Raw genomic sequence first — 22,662 nt, 5'->3', positions numbered from 1 at the left:
TGTGTGTGTGTGTGTGTGTGTGTGTGTGTGTGTGTGTGTGTGTGTGTGTGTGTTAAATGTAATAGAGGCTTTGATGAGTCGCAGCGGCGGCACCGAGATGAGGAAGTTGCATGAATGACCACAACACTTAGCATTAAACATAATTGGCCTGCTTGTTGTAATGACGTTTTTTGAGCTAGGGAGGGGTGAGGAAGAGGAGGAGGAAGGTTTCATTCTGTATTTTATGCCGTTAAACCATCATTTTACTTTATTTCAACCCACCGAAGCTTTGATGAACCTGAAATTTTAACACATAAGAATATCATCGTGTATGATTATATATGGATACTTGTAAGAATGTAATTAGTTAATGATCCAACAGATCCAATAATAATCACATGTGAACTGTAGCTGGTTCATTTTGGGCATTTTAGCTGAAAAAAGTTACTTTTAACAGTTTGACAGCTTTTATATTTTTATTTTAAAAAATCAATTCTAACAATTTTGTAGCAAAAGTTTCACATTCAAGTTAAACATTTAGGTTCCCTGATGTGGTTTTATTAAAAAATTGGACCAAAGTGTCTAAGTAATGTCAGGAAGTAGCTAAAATGTTTCTCATAAATGCTGCAAACCTATGTTTTTATGTTTAAAGAGGTTATTTTGTTCTACTAAAATTGATTTACCCTCATTAAAAACCAAACAGTATTCACATCTGAGAGAGAACCTGTCAGTTTTTGACATTTCAGCTTCTCTAGTTCAGATGTTTCACCTCCTGAGTTTGGTTATATTGAAACACTGGACCAGTCAGTACTAGAAAAACCTGCCAAAAGATTAAAAACCTTTGTGTTTAAACTGCATGTCGTCTTTTAACCAGAATTACTTAACTTTCATAAAATGCAGAATTACATTCACACCTTTGCTGGAACCTGTTTATGCTTCTGCATTTTAGCTCTAAAAATTACACAAAACCATTTGGACATTAATCATATAAGAAACCATTTTAAACTCCAAGATTTTTCTAGTATGATGAAACTATTCCTAAATATAATAAGATTTTGTAAATGATGCTGTTAATAAAAAAATAAAATTGGATAAATTTTTAGCATTTTTTTAATTAAAACTGTTAAATTTTAGCGCAAATCTGAGTTGAAATGATGTTGAATCAACTGTGCTGTGATCTGTAGTCGTCTTTGTTTTCTGCTGGGCTTCAGTGTGTGTGTATATGCATGTGTGTGTTTAACATGTTTAACATGTAATTTGCTGTAATGGGAAGTGAAGCCTGGTCCAGTCAGAGAGGGGCGGGGCAAGGGGGGGTGACCTCTGTGTGAGGGATCGAGGGGGGAGGAGCACAAGTGTGACAGCCCTGCACTCCCTCGTCCATCAGCGCACTAATTTAATTAGCCTAATTACACCGACGTGAACCCCAACACACACACACACACACACACACACACACACACACACACACACACACACACACACACACACACACACACGTGTGGGTCCTCCTCCTCCTCGTCTCCTTCTTCTTCTTTTTGGTCCATGTCAGAGTGCAGACTGAGGATGCTTCGTTAGCGCTCACTAACGAGCTTTAATGACCACACACACTCTGTCAAACAGTCACTCAGAAACATTCCTGCGATATAAAAATCACATCCAGTGTGTAAATATTCACACACTGACACCACAAACACACTAATCTGCAAAGAGCCGACTGCACAGTTTTTATTTTTGGGTTATACTAGAGTAGCTTATCTTACACTGGACCTTTATGCAGCTCCTGTCATCCAAACAACAGCAGACGTGCTGCACATCAGATTTGAAAATTCAGGGTTTATAAAAGTAGAGAGTAAACCAAAAATTACATTTACACGCGTGTCCACGGTGCCTTTGAAACAAATGGATTTAAACCTTTGCAAAAACAGCATTAAAAAAGTCTCCCACCCGAGCTCAAGTCATCTGGATTTGAACATTAATGGTTTCTTCCTTTGGCTGTTCTTAAATAGTCAAAGTACTCCTGAATAAAGCTTTACTTCTAAAGAACACATAAACATGAACAGATAATTTTGTCATTTGACAAACATCAAACCAAAGTCAATTTCCTGTTTTGCTACTTTAGGAAAACTGATCTGGATTCATACTAGAACTTCCTGGCTTTTTCCTCCAACCATGATCCACCGTTCCAACAAGTTTCGTGACATTTGGCTCAGCATTTTCTTTCTTTTTTTTTAATGTGACCTTGAAGCACCACACGTTCAGATAGCACACCTGCAGCAGCTGCGGTGTTTGACTTTAACATGTAAAGAGTGAAACGCTGCAGTCAGCTCCGCCCCCCTCCCCTTCATCTTTATGTGTGAGCTGGCGGTGCAGCCCCGTCATAAATCTGATCAAAGGGGAGACGTTTCCATTAGAAGAAATGGCAGCTTCTCAGAGCAGAACTGAGATTGATGGATAAAGTTAAATTGCATTAACCGTGCAGTTTAAATATTTAGCGCAGCCTTATCATAACTGTTCTTAACACTTAAAGTAATATACAGCCTGCCAGGTGCAGGACGGACACGCTGACATACATGTGAGAGGCTCAGTCCTCTGTGACTTTCTCACTCTGGGATTCAAACTTTGTTCTGATCAGGGCCAAAAGTCTAACTGGAGCTACATTAACTGACCACTGGTCACTATCAGTACATCGTTACCAGCGAAAACTCCAAAAAATGGTGTTAGTAAAAGCTGGAGAAGTTTCGTTTTTGGACAGTTGCTCAAACAAAACAAGAAATTTAAAGATGTTAAATGATCCAACACTTGAATGATCTATTTATTTTACCCTTGTCAAAAAAAAAAAATCTGTTGGGATGGATTTATTAATTAGATGAACATGAATATTGGACGATCTTTAGCCGCCATGAGCCTATCAAAAGTGAAACCACATCCAGGAACGTGTCCCTGTATACCAATAATAACTGAAATAAGTAGTAGGAATTACTAATGAGTGTTTTGCCATTATAAATATTATGTAGCAAGGAAGTGCAAATGTTTAAATTTGTTAGAACGGATGCTAAAAAAATGTTTATCCTTCCTTTATGTCAGCACAAACTCCACTGGAGAACAGAGCTAGTATTCGTCCACTGATTTTGCAGTGTTAGTTAGCACGTTGATGTTGTTTTCATTGTGCAGCTGATACGAAACCAGAAGAAAACAAAAATGTGTTGGTGAAGAAGAAGAAGAGTCATTCACATAAAGACAACAGTGAAAATCTCTGGTGATATGAGATGATTTGAGAACTTCAAAATCATTTCACACGTTCCAGAAACTGATCAAAATCAGATAAACTGAAGCTGAGCAAGACCAGGGCTGTCAAGCTCATTTTTACAAAGGGACACACTTGAAAGGCAGGAGATCCGTCCATCCATCCAGGAGTCTACAAGTCCATCCCCACTGTCCTGGATGATGTTGCATATCCCAAAAGGGCCTCAGTAAACGAACAGTCGTTTATCCATTAAACAATTTAATCAAACAATAATCTACTACCAACATAATCAATCTTTAATTTTCTTTTTCTTAAAGGCATGAAAATGAAAATCAGATTACTGTGGGTATTTTCAATACAATAGTAAAGATAAAAGGATCTTGACCTTTTGTAGTCTACATGCAACATACAGATGAGGCCTCTAGTATGACATGAATCGACATAAAATATAAAAATGGCAACTCTGCAATTTTTTAAAACCTAAATTGATCATTAGGCTGGATTAAATCTGCCACATGGCTGGATTTGGCCCCCAGGCGTTGAGTATGACAGATGTGATGTAGACTGTACTTTGTTGTAATTCCAGTCTGCACCACAAGATAACAACTGATACGATATGTAACCTTTATTATGCAAGATACACACACTGGTAAATGGGTGCCCCCTGGTGGTGAAAGTTTGTTAAATTTTGCAGAGGACAATTACAAAAGTGTTCTTATCAAGGAGAAACTGTTGGTGCGAATTCAGTAGAAAAATCCCGCAATCAGTGTCAGACCAAATGTGTCCAAGCTTCATCAAACAAGCTAATCACCGTCTCAGCATTAACGTTGATCCCGTGGAGCTAAAAGCAGCGATTTTTGATCAGACTCGCTCCCTTTCATCGTCTGTTTTTGTTCTGAATGGCTCCATCGTGCCGCAGAGGCTTCTTTTAAACACCTCCGAGTTTCTTCTCTCTCTTTGCTGCCCTTGGCTCGGCCCCGTGTCACCTGGAGGTAAATGTTTACGACTGGGTCCTCATTAACGAAGCCGGGGCCTTTAACGAGCCCAATTAAAACAATGGCTTCATCTGCGAGAGCATGAAACAGGCCAGTGTTTATTGGAACAGAGATAATGGAGTCACTAAAGTCTTAACTCTCTCCTGTCTCCTGTCCAACACTCGGCTCCACCAGCACATCATCAGACAGACACAACAGTTTGATCGCTCCGAGCTTTGGTGCTGACCTGCTGGGACCAGATTTTAGTGTAATTATTTACGGAGGCTGGTGAGACTGACTGACTGAGCGCGCTGTGTGAACACCATTCAACCAAAGACCTTTACTGTTGTTTTCAGTTTGAAAGGACCAGGTTTTCCTCCAGGAGTTGTAAAGGACTGTTGTCAGAAAACAGAAGAAATTTCGAAAGATTTAATTAATACTAGAAAAACAAAAAGACGTGATACAAATAGACGATATTTAGGGGGAAATCTCTGAAATTTTGAAATATAATAATATAAGTACTACGCTATCCTATGTTTATTCCAACTTAATGTTTAACGTTTTCATTGATTTTGGGAGCTAATTATATATGTCAACATTAGATTGCTACTGTCAGCCTGCATATTAGAAAAACAGGAAGAGAACGTGAGAAATATACTGCTGAGGGCTAAACCAGCTGTAGCCACATACAGCCTCAGACACACAAGCCTAGAGACCAGTTAATAGCTCCATGGCGACCATGGGCGGCTAGAAAAAATTGTGCAGTCCCCAACAGGTTGGCAAGTAGTTGCTAGAGGTTGCTGGCATTGCAATTGCATTTACGGGTGACCAAACCAATCGCAATCAGGTTTTTTGTGCAGCACTCTCTTTGAAACTGATTTCACCCGGCAACAGCCAACAATCAATTGCCAACTTAGCAACTAGTTGTTCACATGGAAGCAGCTACCGGTCTCTAGGACTATATATAAGCTATACTTTGCCTGCCACCAGTTAGCCCCTTTCAGTAGGTGTTTGAACTTATATCACCTTCTATAAAACCACCAGATTGCAACAAATAAAACAACCGTTTAAATTAAATATTGCTAGCCTTCCAAAAACTTACTTTTAGTGGTGTAAATCAAACTTCTGCTGATTCTTGAGCTAAAAACACTTCATTGGATTGAAGAGAGGTAAACTTTTGTCATAATGTAGCAGTACTTTGTCCCCTCAGGGTGGTGCTCAGGACACCAGCTGATGTTGGTGAAGACGTTCAACATTACAAGTGAAAGAGTGCGGTTTAGTCTGACCACTGTATGATTTTAAATCATAAATCTGACATTGAAGCCCTCCACCACTCTCAACAGTGCCGAGCAGTCATTATTCTCCCATTAATATCCTAAAAGATCCTCGTCAGTCAATGAAGAACCCTCCTCCCCCAGCCATTATGAGCAGCCAATCAGAGGAGAGAATGCTTGGATCTTCCCTGCCTCAACCTGACTTGAGTTGTACTGAGGATCATAAAAACATCAGTAGAAATGATGTTAAGAGACTCCATGTGGTTATAATGTGGAAGATGCCTAATTTAAAACAATGACAGAAGAATTAGGAATTCAAACAGTCACGTTTGTTTCAGACGTATTCTGGGTTTTAATGGACAAAAGGTGATCCCCCCCCCCCCTTTTTTTTTTCTTCTAAATTAAAGTGAAGAAGAGGCAGAAAATGTAAATGGTGACTTTCACTGCCTTGTTTGTGGCTCCTGGGTTAAACCCTTAGCTGCTTTTAGACTGTAAAACGGCTCCTCTGAGCTTTATATACACTTTAATAAAACCACCAAACTGAGAGAGGGGCTGGTTACAGCTCAATAAAACCAGACACAGACGCTTTTTATTTTTTATTAACATGATGCCAGACATGAACACACTTCACCCCGAGGATGTGATGATGACAGCAGGCAGTAGGTGGTGCTGATTTTTAAAACCTAAAAGGGGGACACCATGTTCCTCTTTGAGCACTGATATTTATTCTTTTTGTAGTCACCTCACTGGTTGTTGGACCTCACTGAGTGTTTCGGTGTACTTTGGTCTGATTTGTGTGTGTTTTGTGTGTTGCAGTTGCCCAGAAGATCGTGGCCACCAGGAAGAAACAGCAGTTGTCCATCGGGCCTTGCAAGTCACTCCCCAACTCCCCGAGTCACTCGTCTGTCTGCGCCACACAAGTGTCAGCCGTCCACATCAGCCAGGTCAGAGGTCACACAGAGTCACATTTGCATTACATTGGTTTACAGTCATTACATAGCACTGCTGGTTCATCAGTCAGCTAAAGAGGCACCATGTCACATGTTGTCAGCTAGCCTCTTTGATTGTAGTTGAACACCTTCACTTTGTGCCATTGCACTAATTACATTATACAGAAGTTAGTATAATGGAGCTGATGAATCCTTCTTGTGATGGTTAATTTGTAACATTAGGTGTTACCATACCAGCCCATAGAGTTTGAATGAGTTAGCTGACCTGGTGAACTGTGTCTGAGCTGATGAAGGTCATGTGACGATATGAACAGCTGCTAAATGGGCTTTTTAGTTTGAGCCCTCTTCTCATCCCCAACCTGTCGCAACAGATACCCGAGCCTGCTTCTGCTGGAGGTTTCTTCTTGTTAAAATGGAGTTTTTCCTTTCCACCGTCACTAAGTTTTTGCTGAAAGTGGGCCATCTTACTGTTGGGGTTTCCTCTGGCTTGAGGAGACTGTTGTTGTGAATGAATTGATTTAACTAGATACTAAGGGCAATAAAATCTTGGTCTTGGCAGTAAATCACAGCCTATCTCTGCTGAAGCATGGTGAGATGAAGCTGAAAGCTCTGGAAAAAAAAATCCTCAGTGGACCTTTAGTCTAAATGATCAATTAAACCAATCAGATTTTTCTGAAATAAAGAGACATTTGCACTCAGTGTTCATAGCTTTTAGTAAAGACGCCTATATCAAAAATCAAACACATTCCTGGAGAACATGAACAACAAACAAACTGCTCCAACATCTGCCTGAACCACACTGTGTGCAGCTCGAGCTTCAGGCCGTTAAACACTTCGATCCTCATCCTTCAGTCCTGCATCGATTTCTCATTAAAAAGCCATCGCTCAGCTCCCGCGTCCCCCAAGAGAGTGGCGTTTATCTCTCCGCTGTCCTTACAGACGGCCCTCTGTGCTTTCTCAGCTCTGTCTGATTACTGTCAAGTACTCCAGGAAACTGCACCTTAGCCAAGACCCCCCATTTTCAAAAAACTCTCAGATTTCACCCTAAAACAATATGACTCTGCTTCCTTCTCTCTCCTTTGATCTTTTCCTGCTTTTCTGTTCCTCCGTCCTTTCAGACGAGTAATGGTGGCGGCAGTTTGAGCGACTACTCGTCATCTGTGCCGTCAACACCGAGCACCAGCCAGAAGGAGCTCCGTATCGACGTCCCGCAGACCACCAACACGCCAACACCCGTCCGCAAGCAGTCTAAACGCCGCTCCAACCTCTTCACCGTGAGTCGCCATCAAACACGCAGCCCACAGAAGCCACGGGAAAAAAATATTGCACCAGACTTCCGGTTTTGTAGTTATGGACATCATTTCTAATCTATCACAAAGCTTTTGCGTGTAAATTTATAAAAAGAGACTAAATATTAGGAATCTGTCCAGGTTCAAACGTTCCCACTCAATGTTCTCATTATTACGCCTGATTTTAAACCCAAGAACAGTTTTGAAATACCTGATTTTTCGCTATATGGGAGTCCCAGAAATAGTTTTAATAAAGCACGATTGCAGTTTGCTGCCCGTTTCAGTTTTGCAATGTTAACTGTAACAGCTAATTTAGTGTTAGTTTTAGTCATAGTCTTTTGTTAAAGCTAAATTGTTTTAGTTTTATATAGCATAAGATTATCATAGACTGCATCCAAAGTTGTTTTATGACTTCTGCTATAAAGTATAAAAGTCACAAAAGAGTATTATTTTCTCTGACATCAAATGTGAAACGTGTGCGTGTGTCTACTCTCTTGTTCCTCCCAAGCATTTGATTGTTACATTTTCATGATAAACCCGTGAGGCTTGGGAGCACCTGTAGATTAACCAAACTGCTTTGCGTGGTGACTTGATGGCTTGATGCACAAATGGCTTTTCTTTTTCTTTGTCTGTGGTATTGAGAAAGAACTTTACGTCCTCTTGACCTTATAAATGATCATGTTTACATGGTAAAAAACTCCCTAAAGTCGTGTAAAAAAAGTCGCTCTTTCATTCTTTTTTTCTTTCCTACTGTAAACTCTTTCAGAGCTTCCAGTTTGAGCACATGAGATTCATCAGCTGTTGGAAAATAGCTGGTGTGAATATCTTCCACATTTTACTGAGCACGAACTGAAAGAGCAAAGTCACAGACTGAAAGTAAACTGTCACTGTATGCTGATGATGTGATGCTGTTTATTATAAAATTTCAATCAGTTCAAACACAGTCCAGTTTCAGGGACTCCAGCTATCTGAGGTAAAGCTTTGCAGCTACAGCTGCACCTAATAAAAAACACTTTAATTCAACTTAATACAATTTAAACAGGTAAGTTGTAAAGAAATTCACCCCCTATCCTGTATGATGGGGGAAATTAGTTGTAGAGATCAAAACAGTTTCTGTAGCTGGCTTTTACAGCCATCATATATTTTGGGTGTAAAGTTGGGCATTTTAATATGTGAGTCTATGGGGACTGACTGGCTTTTTGAGCCAGCTTCTAGTGGACATCGAGTAGCAGCTTTTGGTACTTTTATGTCTAAGCCCAAGTTGGCCTTTGTTGTTTGATGACATGTTAAATGAATAATCAGTCAACTGGAATCAGTATATTTTTAGTAACTGAATCATCAGTTAGTCCCTTCTCTTTGAACTCTTCCAGGATTTTTTAGAGTTTTCTTGACTAAAGATGATTTAATCACTCTACATATCAGACATGTCTGCAGTAGCTGTTGACTTTTACTAAACTGATATGTTGTGGTTTTTGCCTGATGTGTTGATACTAACTCTTCTTATCTGGTCTTCTCCACAGTCGAGAAAGGCGAACGAGGCGGACAAGGACAAGAAGGGCCTGGAGGCTCGAGCCGACAGCATCGGCAGCGGGCGAGCCATCCCCATCAAACAGGTGAGACTTCCTGTCTACTCTGCTCGCTCGCTCTGTGTGTTTGAAGCTTCGGCCTTGATTAACAGTGAAATCACACACTTGACATCAATTAGAGTGAGGGGCTCTCCTGGGTCCTCCAACCAGATCATTAGGAGAAGGAGAGGGACGGATTCGCCGTCACTCCTGTTTCTTCCTCCCCTCCCTCTGTTCATCCATTCATCTCCCGCTTCTCTTCTCCCTTCAAAGCCGCTTCCTTTTCTCTGGACTTCTTCTCCTTCCTGAGCTGCTTGATCGCGCCGTTTTAAAGGAATGAAAGAAGGAGAGGAAAGAGGCGACCGTCTCCACTGCGAAACGTCCCTGCTGCGACGGCGAGGAGAGCACCTGAAGTGGCTCTTAATTTGTTGCAAACAAGCTCCCCTTGTGTGGAGCAGCAGAGAGTGAGGAGGGGGTCTCCTGACGAGCAAATCAGGCAATTAGCGAGCTCTAATCGTGGCCTCTCGAGTCGCTGCCGCGGCCTCGTTTGTACTCTCCTAATGAACAAATCGCATCTCTGATTAGGCGCCGCCTCGACAGGAGAGAGCGAGAGAGGGGCTGCTGTTTGTGTTCGGGGTCGGCGTTTAAGAAACGAGCCTGCTGTGATCGCACAGCGGCGTCGACAGTAATTGCAGCAGAACGTGTGAAAATCCCTCTTCAGCTCCCAGTGGCTTCAATTGCATTTTCGTCGTCTTATTCTTTTTCTTCTTCTGTGGTGGTAATGCAGCGGTGGATCTCAGCGGGCTGTTTGAGCGCCAGAAAGACGTTACATTATGTTGTTAATCATCTGAAAATGGAGCTCAGCTGAAACGTGCCAGGTTTCATTTTTAAACGAGCACCTCATTACGTTCACACAGATTATTCTGCTGCTTTAGTCTATGCTGTGTTCAGGTCATGTTGGAATTATGACTTCTGCTAAATCACTGGTTACTTCATTCCAAATTAAATTTATTTTACTTATCTCTGGTTTTTCAGTATTTTAATGTCAATCAGCTGTTGTGTTTCCAGTATCCTCACTAAGACGTTATTCTACAGTATCTGAGATCATAACAGTACTAACTGTGTGTGTGCTATCAGAGGATCATATAACTGGTTTAAAACATAATAGTGGCTATATACTGTGAGGGAAAAACTCAATTAAAAAAACAAAAACTCAAAGATTAACAACAAATTAGATTTTCTCACTATGTCAACTTTTTTTAAGCATCTTAAAAATTTAGGAAACAACTATATTCTCTTGACTTAATTCCAATTCAGTTCAAAATTTAAAAAAATTATGGAACAAAAAACATGAAAAAAAGATAATTTACTCAAATTAAAATTGAAGTGTCAGCGAGAAAATGTATAAATGTATAATTTTTGGTGAAATAAAAAAATAAAAAGGTGTCGCCAGCACCCTTTTATTTTAAATAAATAATAATAATAACTAAAATAACCCTCGAAGCATTAAAGAAATTTAAAATCTGAATATTGAGATTTTTTGAGATTATTTCGTTTCTTCTGGATGCTTGATGTCGATCCAGAAATATTAACATGTAGTGAACACATGAAACTACAGATTTCATCAGGTGAAGAATGTTTCTGTTTGCCTCACATCCTAACCTCACAGTCAGAGGACCACTGTTCGTTATCCAAATTCATGCTAATAAAGCTGGACGCAGACTCCGCCTCCTCCAGAGCAGAGTGAGAAGAGGAGGAGGAGGCGCTGCGAGGCTGAGCGCAGAGCTTCCTCCTGTTGTATTTTTTGGAAGTGGACGTTAATTGATTTGATGGTTCCCTGTGGCCGCTCTCGCCTCGTCTCCTGCCTGCTCCTCAGTGTCGACACTGGCTCAACACACCGCTGACCTGCTGCCTCATTACACCGCGTGTGTTTTAAATGCACAGTGGGTGTGTTAGAAAAGAGGCTGCTTTTCACATTCAAGGTTCAACTACCTTTTCCCCATTATCGCTCCATTTGCACTCCATTTTACTCTCTGTGTGTGTGTGTGTGTGTGTGTGTGTGTGTGTGTGTGTGTGTGTGTGTGTGTGTGTGTGTGTCATTAGCATCGTACTCACACTTGTTTTTAATGAGACTCTCTCCCTCACCTTTTAGTCTCGAAGCACGAACCCATTATTTTCTCATCCAGGTGTTTTACTAAACTTATTTTATTTGCTTGCACCTTGAAATGTTCAGTATTAAAAAAAGCTCATAAAAAGAGAAAATAAACAGGCTACATTAAATTAAACTGCACTGAAATTAAAAATAAAACAAAATTAAATTAAACTACCATCTATTGACCTGAAATGTGCAAAAATTGGCAAATTGTGTGTAACTAGTAGAAGCCACTATTCAAATTTGGCATCTTTACCCATAGAAGGCGACTTGCTGACTCTACAAATTTTCATGACAAAAAAAATAAAATAAAACATTTCTAAATTAAAAAAAACAACACAGTAGCTTTTATCTTAATAACCCAGAGGTGTGGATTCACCCATTGCTTTATAAAACCTCAATTATGACTATGACCATGTTGATGCCTGATTAGCGAGCTCTATTCATAAACTAAATAGACACAGGAACAGATGATAGTTAGTGAGTTGTTAGTAATTAACTTGTTTACTAAAATGCTACGAATAACTGCATTAAAAATCTCCTGAAAGGTACAGACTGAGCATAAGCTATTACTATATGCTGATGATGTAATTCTATTTATTACAAAACTACACACAACAATCCAAACACAGTAAAATTAACCCCCTTTGCAGCCATTATGAATAGAATACAAGACATTTTTTGTAACGAGCTGTAATGTTTATTTGTGCTGTCGAGTTAGATATTTGAACATGGTGATTGCCTCAGTTTTGGAGCCAGCCCCTAGTGGACATTAGGGAAAGGGCAATTTCTGGTGCTTAATTTCATTTTTTTTTTTTTTTGGCGTTTTAAGCTTCATCTTTAAGAAAGAAGCAGTTCACACCATTCAAATTGCTGGTAAAAATTATACAACATCGCTTTCACTGGCTGTGATAACTTTTCCTACTTTAAATTAAATTTGTCAGGGACATTTTCAGTCTGAAATCTTTCTGCAAAACCCATCTTCATCTCATGACCACTAAACTGGCCTCTGATTAACATTGTACTGTCGAGGTAGAAGGCAACTGGCCTTAAAAAGCAGCATCAAGGTCCTCACTAAACAATGAAAATCTGAAATCGAAGCTTCATAATAAATGTTTAAATGAATAAACCTCTATTATGTTTATGTTTAATGTCTTCTTCTTTAGAGTTTCTGTAGAATTTCTGGAGTAGTAGCTGTCTTCTCACTGTCACCAGTCACCTTCTTCTTCTTTCCAGTTTATTAGTGTCACCTGTGTATGTGTTGTACCTGAATGTGTGTGTGTCTGAGCCACTTGTTGCCCGCCCTGATCTCATTAGAGCGACTCTTAGCGTGACACTCAACAACTCGAGGTGACGGCGGTTCACTTCTTAAAGGGGAACGCCTTCGTTAAGAGAGTCCAGAGCTCATTAAGACAACACACATACACGCACACACAGAGACAGAGGCCAGGTCACTGTGGCTGTAATGAGAACAGGGCGGATCTCGACTCTGACACTATTAGCCAAAACAAATTCACACAAACACGTAAACACGCTGGTCATGAGTAGCATTCACAGCAGCGAAGGTTTGTCTCTAGTTTTTCTTTTTCTTGTCTGGTTTTCAGTGTAAAAAAATGACACAAAGACTGTCAGTAAAAGTAAAGACACTTGGTTTGGTTTCATGAGACAACGAAAACCAGCCCATTTTTTTCTGATTGATCCAGTGATTAGTCAGTTAATCAGGACACAGTAATTCTAAGACCTTCGGTTTCCTTTCTAGAAGTTTATCCTCCTTTCTGACACTTAGACTAAAATGTATTAATGAACATCATGTTTTATTCAGTAAAACTTAAAAATAAAAACTGAGCCCCTTAACTCATCAGGAAAGGACAGAGATCAAGGCAGACGAGGGCTGTTTTCTTCTATACAACCAGAGGTCTTTAGGTTTAGGTTTCTGTTTTATACTCTCAGAGGTGTTGTTATGTGACGTAGCTTAAAAATGCTTCATTTAACAGACATGCTAGCATTAGCGTAAACAAAAACAACTCAGGGTTGCAATTGATCCCTAAAACTAAACAAACCCTCCATGAATCAAATATATAGCCCATTTTGAACATGTTTTTTCTTGGATAGTCAAATTTCCTGCTATGTTTAAGTGTACTGTAGCTGCTAGCTTCTTAAGCGTAGCTTGCTTGCTAACATGATCTCTGTCTAAATCTGATACAAAGCCACATAAGTGTTATGTCCCTGTTATACAATATAATGTGGTTGTTTCCACATTGGAAGATGGAGACAGCATCACTTCAGCTTTGCTTTTATTTTATTTTTTAATCAGTCAATTTATTTATTTATTTATGATCTCCGTACACCTCTTTGGCAGCAACAGTAAAGCGTGTGAGGTTACAACAACTGAGAGCTACATGACGGGCTGTAATGACACGAAAGTACGGCTTGTGCCAGCGGATGTGACATCACTTTTATCATGCGGTGCTGTTTGTGAGGACAAGAAGGGTTATTGAGCTGCTGTCTAAAGCCGGAACAAGAGGACATATAAACTGTTCCTACTTCTTTACTTCTTTAAACCACCGAGGAGTAAACCACTTAAATATGTTTGCAAATGCAAGTGAAGCTCCAGAGTGGTGCATTCAAATGTGGTATTATAACCTGGAAATTTTCCAATCCATCCGCTCACCATTGTGTAATGAATATTTGATTTAATAATGAACATGTTTATGCTAATGAACTCTCTGAGGGATTACATTCACGTCTGCCACCTGCACGATGAACCAAAGCAGGAAACACATGTGGTGTTGAAGCTGAAACCTCCTGCGAAGATGCTCCACTGCGACTCGAAGCCACAGAGGAAATGCTGGCTGTACCAACACCCGATTGGTCGTTTTTTTGTTTTTCTTCTTCTTCTTCTTCTTTTTTGAAGTGAGCGGATGCGTCCAGCTTTGTTTACAGAGGCTGTTGACGGTGCAGGGTTCCTCCGACATCTGCTCCACGCCACTAATTAGCCGATAATTACCGGAGAGAGAGGGAGAGGCTCGCTCATGTCTCTGTCAAGCGGCTGACCGAGGTGCTTTGAAAACCAACAATCTAACAAATTAATTTCCTTCGACACAGCAGCCGAGCCTCTGGGACCGGACACACTGGAGAGGTGCTCGTTGTTGGGGTTTTTTTCCCCTCTTTTTTTCTGTAAACCTTTATTTACTTTGGGAAGGTTCACTGAACTCACCTGAGAAATAGGGAGGACAAACACTGCCAAAATCAAAACAGAAACTTAAAATTCTTAAAACTTTATCTAATTGATTTTTGAATATTTCTCTGGATCCTTTTTATCTTACTTTATTCATGAGTTTCACAGGCCTCTGTCATCAGTATGATAATTACCTTGCTTAAAAACTCATGTAAACTTCAGGTAGGAAAGTATGGAGGACTGCAGGTGCCAAAATCAATAATAAATAATAATAAAAAATCACTCTATTAAATGCATCAAAATAATTAATGTAAATTAAAAGTTGATAAATTGATTATCCTAATTTAATTTGCCTTTACATTTATTTATATTCCTTTATTTATTTACTTTGTCATTTATCTAGTTATTAAGGAACAATAAGGGCATGCAAAGAAAAAGCAAACTGAAAGTAAAATGAAGTGAAATAAAAAAAAATAAGGAAAATGCCTGAACAGATATTGAAAAAAATAATAAATTGATAAATAAGTAATTATTTGTTCAGCTGAATTCCCAAATTACTATGTGTTAATTTGCATGTTTTCTTTGCTAGTGGCTCTAAAGCGGCCTGTTAGGACCACATGTTCACTAACTGTAACTCCCAGGGCTTCTTCTTTTTCTGCATTGCATTGCTAGCTACAAAGATTTGTGATGTGGACTGTATTAACATCTAAAATGATCTCTCAGAGAGAAAATTAGAAGCAACAGATAGCATTTTTCTTTGTGCGTTCATTTATGTTTATGCCAGCTACCTTCCGGTCAGTTGAATATGCGGATTCACTGCCATTTACTTGATGTGCTTCCTGTAAACAGAAATCCCTCTCCCCAGCAGTCTGTCTATCAGTATTTGACCTTTGTGCTGCATTTTGTAGTTTTAATCGTAACTCTGTTGTCATGTTGGTTGCCTCATCTATCTGATTGAGATTACCTTTTTGCACATCTGCAGATGAGTCTTCCAGACTTCCTAAGATATCTGGCTTGTTTGTTTTCCCACCTAGAGGAAACAGATGTGTAAAACTCATATTAGACCTCAGAACTCTCCAACCAGGACTTCAAACTGAGCTCCAAGTATGCAGCTAGAAATGTTACAACCTCCAAACAGATCTCTGACCTGTCCGACATCCCTACTTTAGCGCTGATGCTTTGTAGAAGAACTGTTAATAGATTCCCTGACCTCCACCGAGACGACCTCCTCCTGTAAATGAACATTTTGCATCTCCTCCTGAGCTCCACTTGGAGTCTGAAGTCTCAAGGCTTTTGGATGCTGTCGCCTTCTTCCTGCGAGGAGCTGATTAGTGTCGTGCTTGTAATTGCCTCTCGCGGGGTTGCAGACGAGCACGGGGCTGGGTGGTTTTGACAAGTCTACTCGTCCCCCCTCGGCGCTGGGCGCTTTGTAAGGAGTTAAATTGGATGGTTAATTCGGGTGTTATTTACCCTGTAATTCATTAGTTTCGCCCCGCCATTGGCAGCGGGCAGGCTGTAATTTCACGCTTCGCAATAAAAGATGTCTCATAATCTGCTTCATTTAGCAGCCAAAGAATTTAATGAAATTAACTGCAGCCCTAATTAAGACGGTGAATATTAAAGACCTGCTATCAAGGCTTTAACGAGGGTGACATGATCCGCCTTCCGCCGGATTGGAAAAATATCATTTCCCTGGGAAAGGTTGTCACCGCTCGGAGCCATTTTGGCCATGATGACATTTTTGTCATGCACACTAACCCCTGGAAATGAGATTTTTTGGGGGGTGGTGGCGGTGGGTGGAAGATGTGTTGGAGGGATGTCTCTCCCTTTTTAGTTTGAGAAATAATTAAAACAAGGAACACAGGCGTCAATCAAAGAGCATTTTTAGACTGTGCTCATTACGCCGCTGCGTGGCAGTCTCCATGGAGCAATCCCGAGTTTTTGTTTGGCACGGAGGTGTTGCTCTGAGCTCGCTGGAAGTGTCCCTGTGGTCGCTTTGTTGTTTCACACCGTATGAGAAAGTGTGTGTGTTTGGGTGTGTTGTTACACTTATTTGATGAAAAGCTGGACAAAAGTGCCCGGCGGTGACCTGAAGGGTTCTCGCAGAGGAAGAGGAGTCATGTTTCCTTCACATCCTGTCTCTCACCGAGCGTCGAGCCGAGCGAGGGGCGAGGTTTTTTATCCACTAATGAATTGAGACTGCTGAAGTAAGGTTTGGATAATTGAGTTTCTAATTAATTACCCAGAACTCTTATCAGATAAATCAGCCCCTCTTCAGCCCCCCTCTTCTTCTGTGGTGTTTTATTTGATCTGGTCTGCGTCTTGCTCCCCTGGGCTTGCCCTTCGCTGTCCTTGCCTCATCAACAGTGACCTTGTCATGGAGCCTGAAGCTGCTGCGTGGCTGTCAGTGTGTTTTGATGGTAGTTATGGGGTTTGCCCTCTGCTGTGGTGGTTTTTTAATGATTTTTACTGTTTACTTCGAGGCAACAAATCTTGTTTTTTTAATTCCTGTCATCCTTTGTAGTGATCAGGTCAAGAACCACATGGAAAGAAATGAATCAAAAGAACTGGAGCTCCACCAGGGCCGTTCAGTTCCCTTTATTTGTTGTTTTAATCATGGAAAATAAATCTTAATAACTCTGCATCCAGAACACTCACAGTTTAATTTGATTTTAATCCTTAGTTTGCGAAGAAATAATCATAAATAGGGTCTTGGCTGAAAAATGAATATTCAATCAATTTTAAGTGCAAAAACACCAACCTGTGGACGAATCTGTGGGAACAAAGTAACAAGATGTAAACTCCATGTGGTGTCATTAATAGCCTCCCCACCCACATTTCTTATTTTATTTCACTTTTCACTGTCAAATAAAAACCCAAAAATAATTACATTAACCTTTCTCAACACAAGAAAAAAACCTTGTCCACACTAAATGCAGGCACTTAACACCCTGTATGTCAATTCTCAAGCAAAACCCATCATAAATAATTTGACTTTTATTATCACATTTTTAACCTTTTGTCAGAAAAAGCAAAAAGGGCTTGTTTTTGTCAGGTATCAATGAGTGATGTTTGATTCATATTTAGTTTGAAAACCGGAAATACATTAATACAAGATGAGAGAAGGAGACAAAGAGAACAGTAATGGAAGACTACCTGCTAGCATGCTCACATTAGCTGTACACTTTCTAAAAACCAATCCCTGACGTTCAGACTAAGCCATTCGGGGAAATACCTGGGGGTTAAGCATCCGCAGACAGTTACCAGATAAGAATGCCAGTGGTTAATGTTGAAAGGTAGATCGGGTTTATAGTTAGGATAGCTCCCTTTGGTGGTTTTAGAAGCAAGCCCAAATATGAAGAAACCCCAGGGTAAACCCGCGACCTGCTGAAGAGTTTATATATCTTTTCTGGTCTGGGAATGGTATGGAATTTCCCAGAAGGAACTGGAAAGCGAGAAGCTTGAAAGAAGGATCTCTAAAAAATCTTTGATTAGCTTGCTGCCCAAGTTCAGATAAACCAAAGGCGATGGATATATGGAATTCCAGGAATTATAGTATTGGGAGCCACGAAGTTCAGTGGTTGGTAGAGCAAAATTACTTTTTGTGTTCTTACAGTTTAATTTTCCATCTTGGTAGCACAGATGTTTAGATGTTTTGTCGTTGTTTACACTTTAAGTGACAGTTGTCAGTGTCGCATCATATCTTGGAGGGTGAAAAAAGATTTGAGTTGTAAGAACTCAAAGGCAACATTGTCTTCAACAATTAGTAAAACTGCAAAAAAGTTCCTACATTCAAAAGAGCCTAATTCCAGGACGTAGTGATTGCACTTTCAAGTCATCCATAAAGACATGATCTTTAGTTTTGGACTGCCTTTGAAAAGTCCACCCGGATTTTCTGATTCGTTTTCTAATCTGTGACAAACGGCACCAGTCTACTCTAAACCACTGTGAAGAAGATCTACCTACTATGACCTGCAGCAGGGGGTCAAAGAGCTTTCAGTTGCTTCCCACAAAGAGGATATTTACCTGGAGTAAGTCAGACAGCATCGGCCCCTTTCCTTTATTTTCTCTTTTTGTCTTCTTGGAGATTAGAGGAGTGAACATTTCACACTCTGTCCTCTTGTCTGAGAGGATGATAGATGACCTGCAGACGCTGCTCAGGCTGGATCAGATGGCCACCACGATACAGAAGGGATCCCTTTCTCGTCACCCCCCTCGCACTCCTCTGTCGGCGGGGGGTGACACCTCTAATTTAGCCTCCTGCTCTCGGGGGACGTTGAAGAACAAAAGGGCCTTAGCTCCTTTGAGATCATCCTGTTCTGTGGAGGGTTTGTCCAGTGATATTGCCTGCCCCGTATCTCCTCCAAGATCCGCTGTCACACTCTTCAGGAGGCCCCGGTAGAGTCCATTGTCTGAGCAAAATAGGGGGGTGATTGAGTGATTAGAGAGTAGATTAGTCTGTATCAATAGGCAGGCAGCCTCCAAGAGGAGAAAAGTTTTCCTTCTAATTTGACTCACACAATGGAAGAAGGAATTATGGTTCATGTTACTGTTCATGTTCCTCAGTTTTAGCTTCAGACAAAGAGGTAAAAGTTGTGTCTTGTGAGCACACCTTTACGCCTCAGAAATCATTTTCTGTGCAATATGTTCGTCCTCGAACATGCCGGACATGTGACAGCTGTGGTCTTTAATCAGAGACCCTCAGGTACGAGCCTTTCCGATGCGTCGTCTAACGAATGACTTCATCTCTTGGCTTCCCCCGAGCTAGCGACCTTTTCTTAAGCACTACCCAACAATACTTCAACCGAGGCAAAGAAGTGAAGGTAGAGAGTGTCTCGGGGAGTTTTGTTTTTTGGGGGGTTGTCTGTCTACATCTATTTGTCTATCCATCCTTGTTTGCTTTCTTTCCCACTGAAACCCAACACAGACCCTTCATGCCCCTTTGTTTTGTTCTCCAGAGAAGAATCCTCATTGATGCCCTCGGACGTTTTCTGTTGCTTAACAAATGACTTCATCTTCCCGCTCCCCGGAGCTAGCGACCTTTTCCTAAGCACTACCCCACAATACTTCACCAGGGCGGAGAAGTGCCTCAGTCGGAGGGGAGAGAGTATATCTGAGGATGTATTTATCTCTCCACATCTATTTTCCAATGTGGAGACCTTGTGAGCTGTCATAGCTGCTCCCCCCTCTCCTCCTCCTGAAGGTAAAATAAGTGTGTCACTAAGCTCGGGGAGGTGAATAATGAAAGATATTACCCATCATGAGGATTTCAACGTGGCGTTCAATTAGCCTTCCTCTCGCACAAACTGATCGCTTGTCATCCTCAGGATGAATGGACAAAATTAATCCACTGACGTCTCCCTCCCCAAAACCCGGGTTTAGGTGAAGGTCTGTGAAAGATGTTGGTTCATCTCTCAGTTTCGTTTGGTGGTGATCAACCATCCACCTCTTAATGCTCCATTGTCTTGTTTCAATTTACTTTCTCTTTTGATCCTGTAGTGCAAAAATATTTCACTTTTTGTTTTAGGATTCAGGTAAAATCTTAAAATGTATTCAATTCAATTTTATTTATATAGCGCCAAATCACAACAGCAGTCGCCTCCAGGCGCTTTATATTGTACAGTAGATCGTACAATAATAGATACAGAGAAAAACCCAACAATCATATGACCCCAATGAGCAAGGACTTTGGCGACAGTGGGAAGGAAAAACTCCCCTTTAACAAGAAGAAACCTCCAGCAGAACCAGGCTCAGGGAGGGGCGGGGCCATCTGCTGCGACTGGATGGGGTGAGAGAAGGAAGACAGGATAAAGACATGCTGTGGAAGAGAGACAGAGGTTAATAACAGATATGATTCAATGCAGAGAGGTCTGTTAACACATAGTAGAGAAAGCAACATTTTTTTCCCACTGATTTTTAATTCTTTTCTTCTATTATGCAACCAAAACACATCAAGGAATACGAACAGCGCAAACTACTCCAAACTAGGGGTGGGTTTTGATTATCGATTTATCGATTAAAATCAATTCTAGCTTGGATAACGTGATATCAATTCATTAAAATCCTGAATCGATTTTTAATATAAATTTATTTTGCCCGAAACGCCAGAATTTCAGGTTAAACCTCACAAAATTTCAACAACCACCAAACAGCTAAAACAGTAAATGAGAGCAGGTATTCTGCACAAAGACGTAAACACACAGCGCGGACCCGCCGACTAGGGCTGGGTATCGTCACTGATTCTAGAATCGATTCTATTCCGATTCACAAGGTCCTGATTCGATTCGATTCAATTCGATTTGAATCTGGGAAATTTTCCCTCAGACAGTCAGAAATATTAATTCAGATCATATTTTTGTATCAATAAAAAGGAAGCTGACACACGCAAGACTTTATCAAAGGTGTGAGCGTCACAGCAGATGCCTTTGTGTCAAAGTAGCTGAAGATAAAACACAGAAAAACATGAAGGTGATTTTCCTGGCCTGGGATTTTATAAAAATATTCTGCAGTACATCAAAAACGAAAGAAAACCATTAATCAATATGAACATTACCTCTGAAGTTACAGCGGTTTTATTAGAGACACGGCTAAGCGTTTTGCATTTTGCATAATTTTAAAAAGTTTAAATTTGTTCAGTATTGAACGGCAGAAATTAGGTTTTCTTTTCAGAAGTATGAATCAATCAAGGCTTTATTCGCAACGTGCAGGTTGCCCTGCAGTGAAATAGGACCCCCCCACCCCGGCCTTACACATATAGCACAGACATTACATGGGGATACAGGGAAGTGAGCAAAAGGAAAAATACATTTATATTTTAAAAAAATCGATTCAGGATTTTTATGAATCGATATCACGTTATCCAAGCCAGAATCACTTTTAATTGATGAATCGATTATTAAAACCCACCCCTACCACCGACGGATCAGAATCAGTGAGATGTTGCCTTTCTCACCCGACGGCACGGACACGGTCGGGGCTGAAAGCCGACAGCTCGCTGATTTTGTGTTTACGCCCTTTTTGCGCTGATTCTGAAGCTGTAGGTTTTATCTCTCTCCAAACAATATTGACCGAACCAGCAGCAAAAGAAGATCCAAACTACGCTTCACAAACACATTGTCATGGACTCCCTTTGACTTTTGCTGTTTTGCTTCCACCACAATAAAATCACACTTCATGCACAACTCTCCCTCCCTCTCTCTTGCTTGTCACGCACAAGTCTACCGTTGTTTACAGTGATGTCGGCCGCTTTTTTTTTTCCTTTTACTTACTTCCGAACAGAGAGCCTCATATCTGCTGTTCAAAAGGCTACTGAGCAAATTTAAACTTTAAATTATGCAAAATTGCAAAACGCTTGGCCTGGTCTCTAATCCAACCTCTGTGACTTTGCTCTGCTTCACTTCAGCAGCATAATGTTCATATGTTGATCCATGGTTTTCTTTCGTTTTTGATCTACTGCAGAATATTTTTAGAAATCCCAGGCCAGGAAAATCGCCTTCATGTTTTTCTGTGTTTTATCCTCAGTTACTTTGACACAAAGGCATCTGCTGTGATGCTTACACCTTTGATAAAGTCTCGCAAGTGTCAGCTTTCTTTTTATAGATATAAAAACATGGAAATGTACTGATGCATGATCTGAATTATAATATTCTGACTGTCTGAGGCAAAATTCCCCCAATTCTAATCGAATCGGAATCGTATCGATTCTAGAAATCAGTGACGATACCCAGCCCTAGTGGAAAATATCCGTAAAATTAATTATACAGAACAGCTAGAGGATTATTTCAGGTAGTAGTGATCTAACTTTAAGCCAGAAAGGATAAAAACAGACTGAAGGGCAGAAAACAATTTTGACCCTTTAAAAGCTAAAACTGGGGCTTTGTAGGGAATTTCTGTCCGTTTAAATGGACAGAAATTCAAAAGCGGGATTAGATCCTTCTGTTCCTACTCGTTTACACTTTAAAATTAAATATTGCTCTGCAATATATGTATTTTGTATCATGTATCTATTTTTTTTTAATCACATTTGGTTTCACAGTCTGTACAGATGTAATTGCCAT

General features: G+C 40.4%; 1 protein-coding gene across 6 annotated transcripts in view; it reads left to right on the top strand.

The window, feature by feature from the left end:
• The window catches only part of agap1 (ArfGAP with GTPase domain, ankyrin repeat and PH domain 1), a 176,522-nt gene that overhangs the window by 96,859 nt on the left and 57,001 nt on the right, over nucleotides 1–22,662 (top strand). For 5 of the 6 annotated variants that reach the window (XM_014333782.2, XM_042221159.1, XM_005923040.3 and 2 more), the window contains 3 exons: nucleotides 6,288–6,415; nucleotides 7,540–7,695; nucleotides 9,231–9,323. In XM_014333782.2, the coding sequence (XP_014189268.1) occupies nucleotides 6,288–6,415; nucleotides 7,540–7,695; nucleotides 9,231–9,323 (377 nt within the window). The remainder of the gene's footprint in view (nucleotides 1–6,287; nucleotides 6,416–7,539; nucleotides 7,696–9,230; nucleotides 9,324–22,662) is intronic. The other variant, XM_014333781.2, reaches the window with a different exon arrangement.

This window comes from Haplochromis burtoni, unplaced genomic scaffold, assembly GCF_018398535.1.
Source record: "Haplochromis burtoni strain Fernald_Lab_line unplaced genomic scaffold, NCSU_Asbu1 Contig_61, whole genome shotgun sequence".
Lineage (NCBI taxonomy): Eukaryota > Metazoa > Chordata > Actinopteri > Cichliformes > Cichlidae > Haplochromis > Haplochromis burtoni.
The sequence above is the reverse complement of the archived record's forward strand: the minus strand, read 5'-3'. Positions and strand labels throughout refer to the sequence as shown.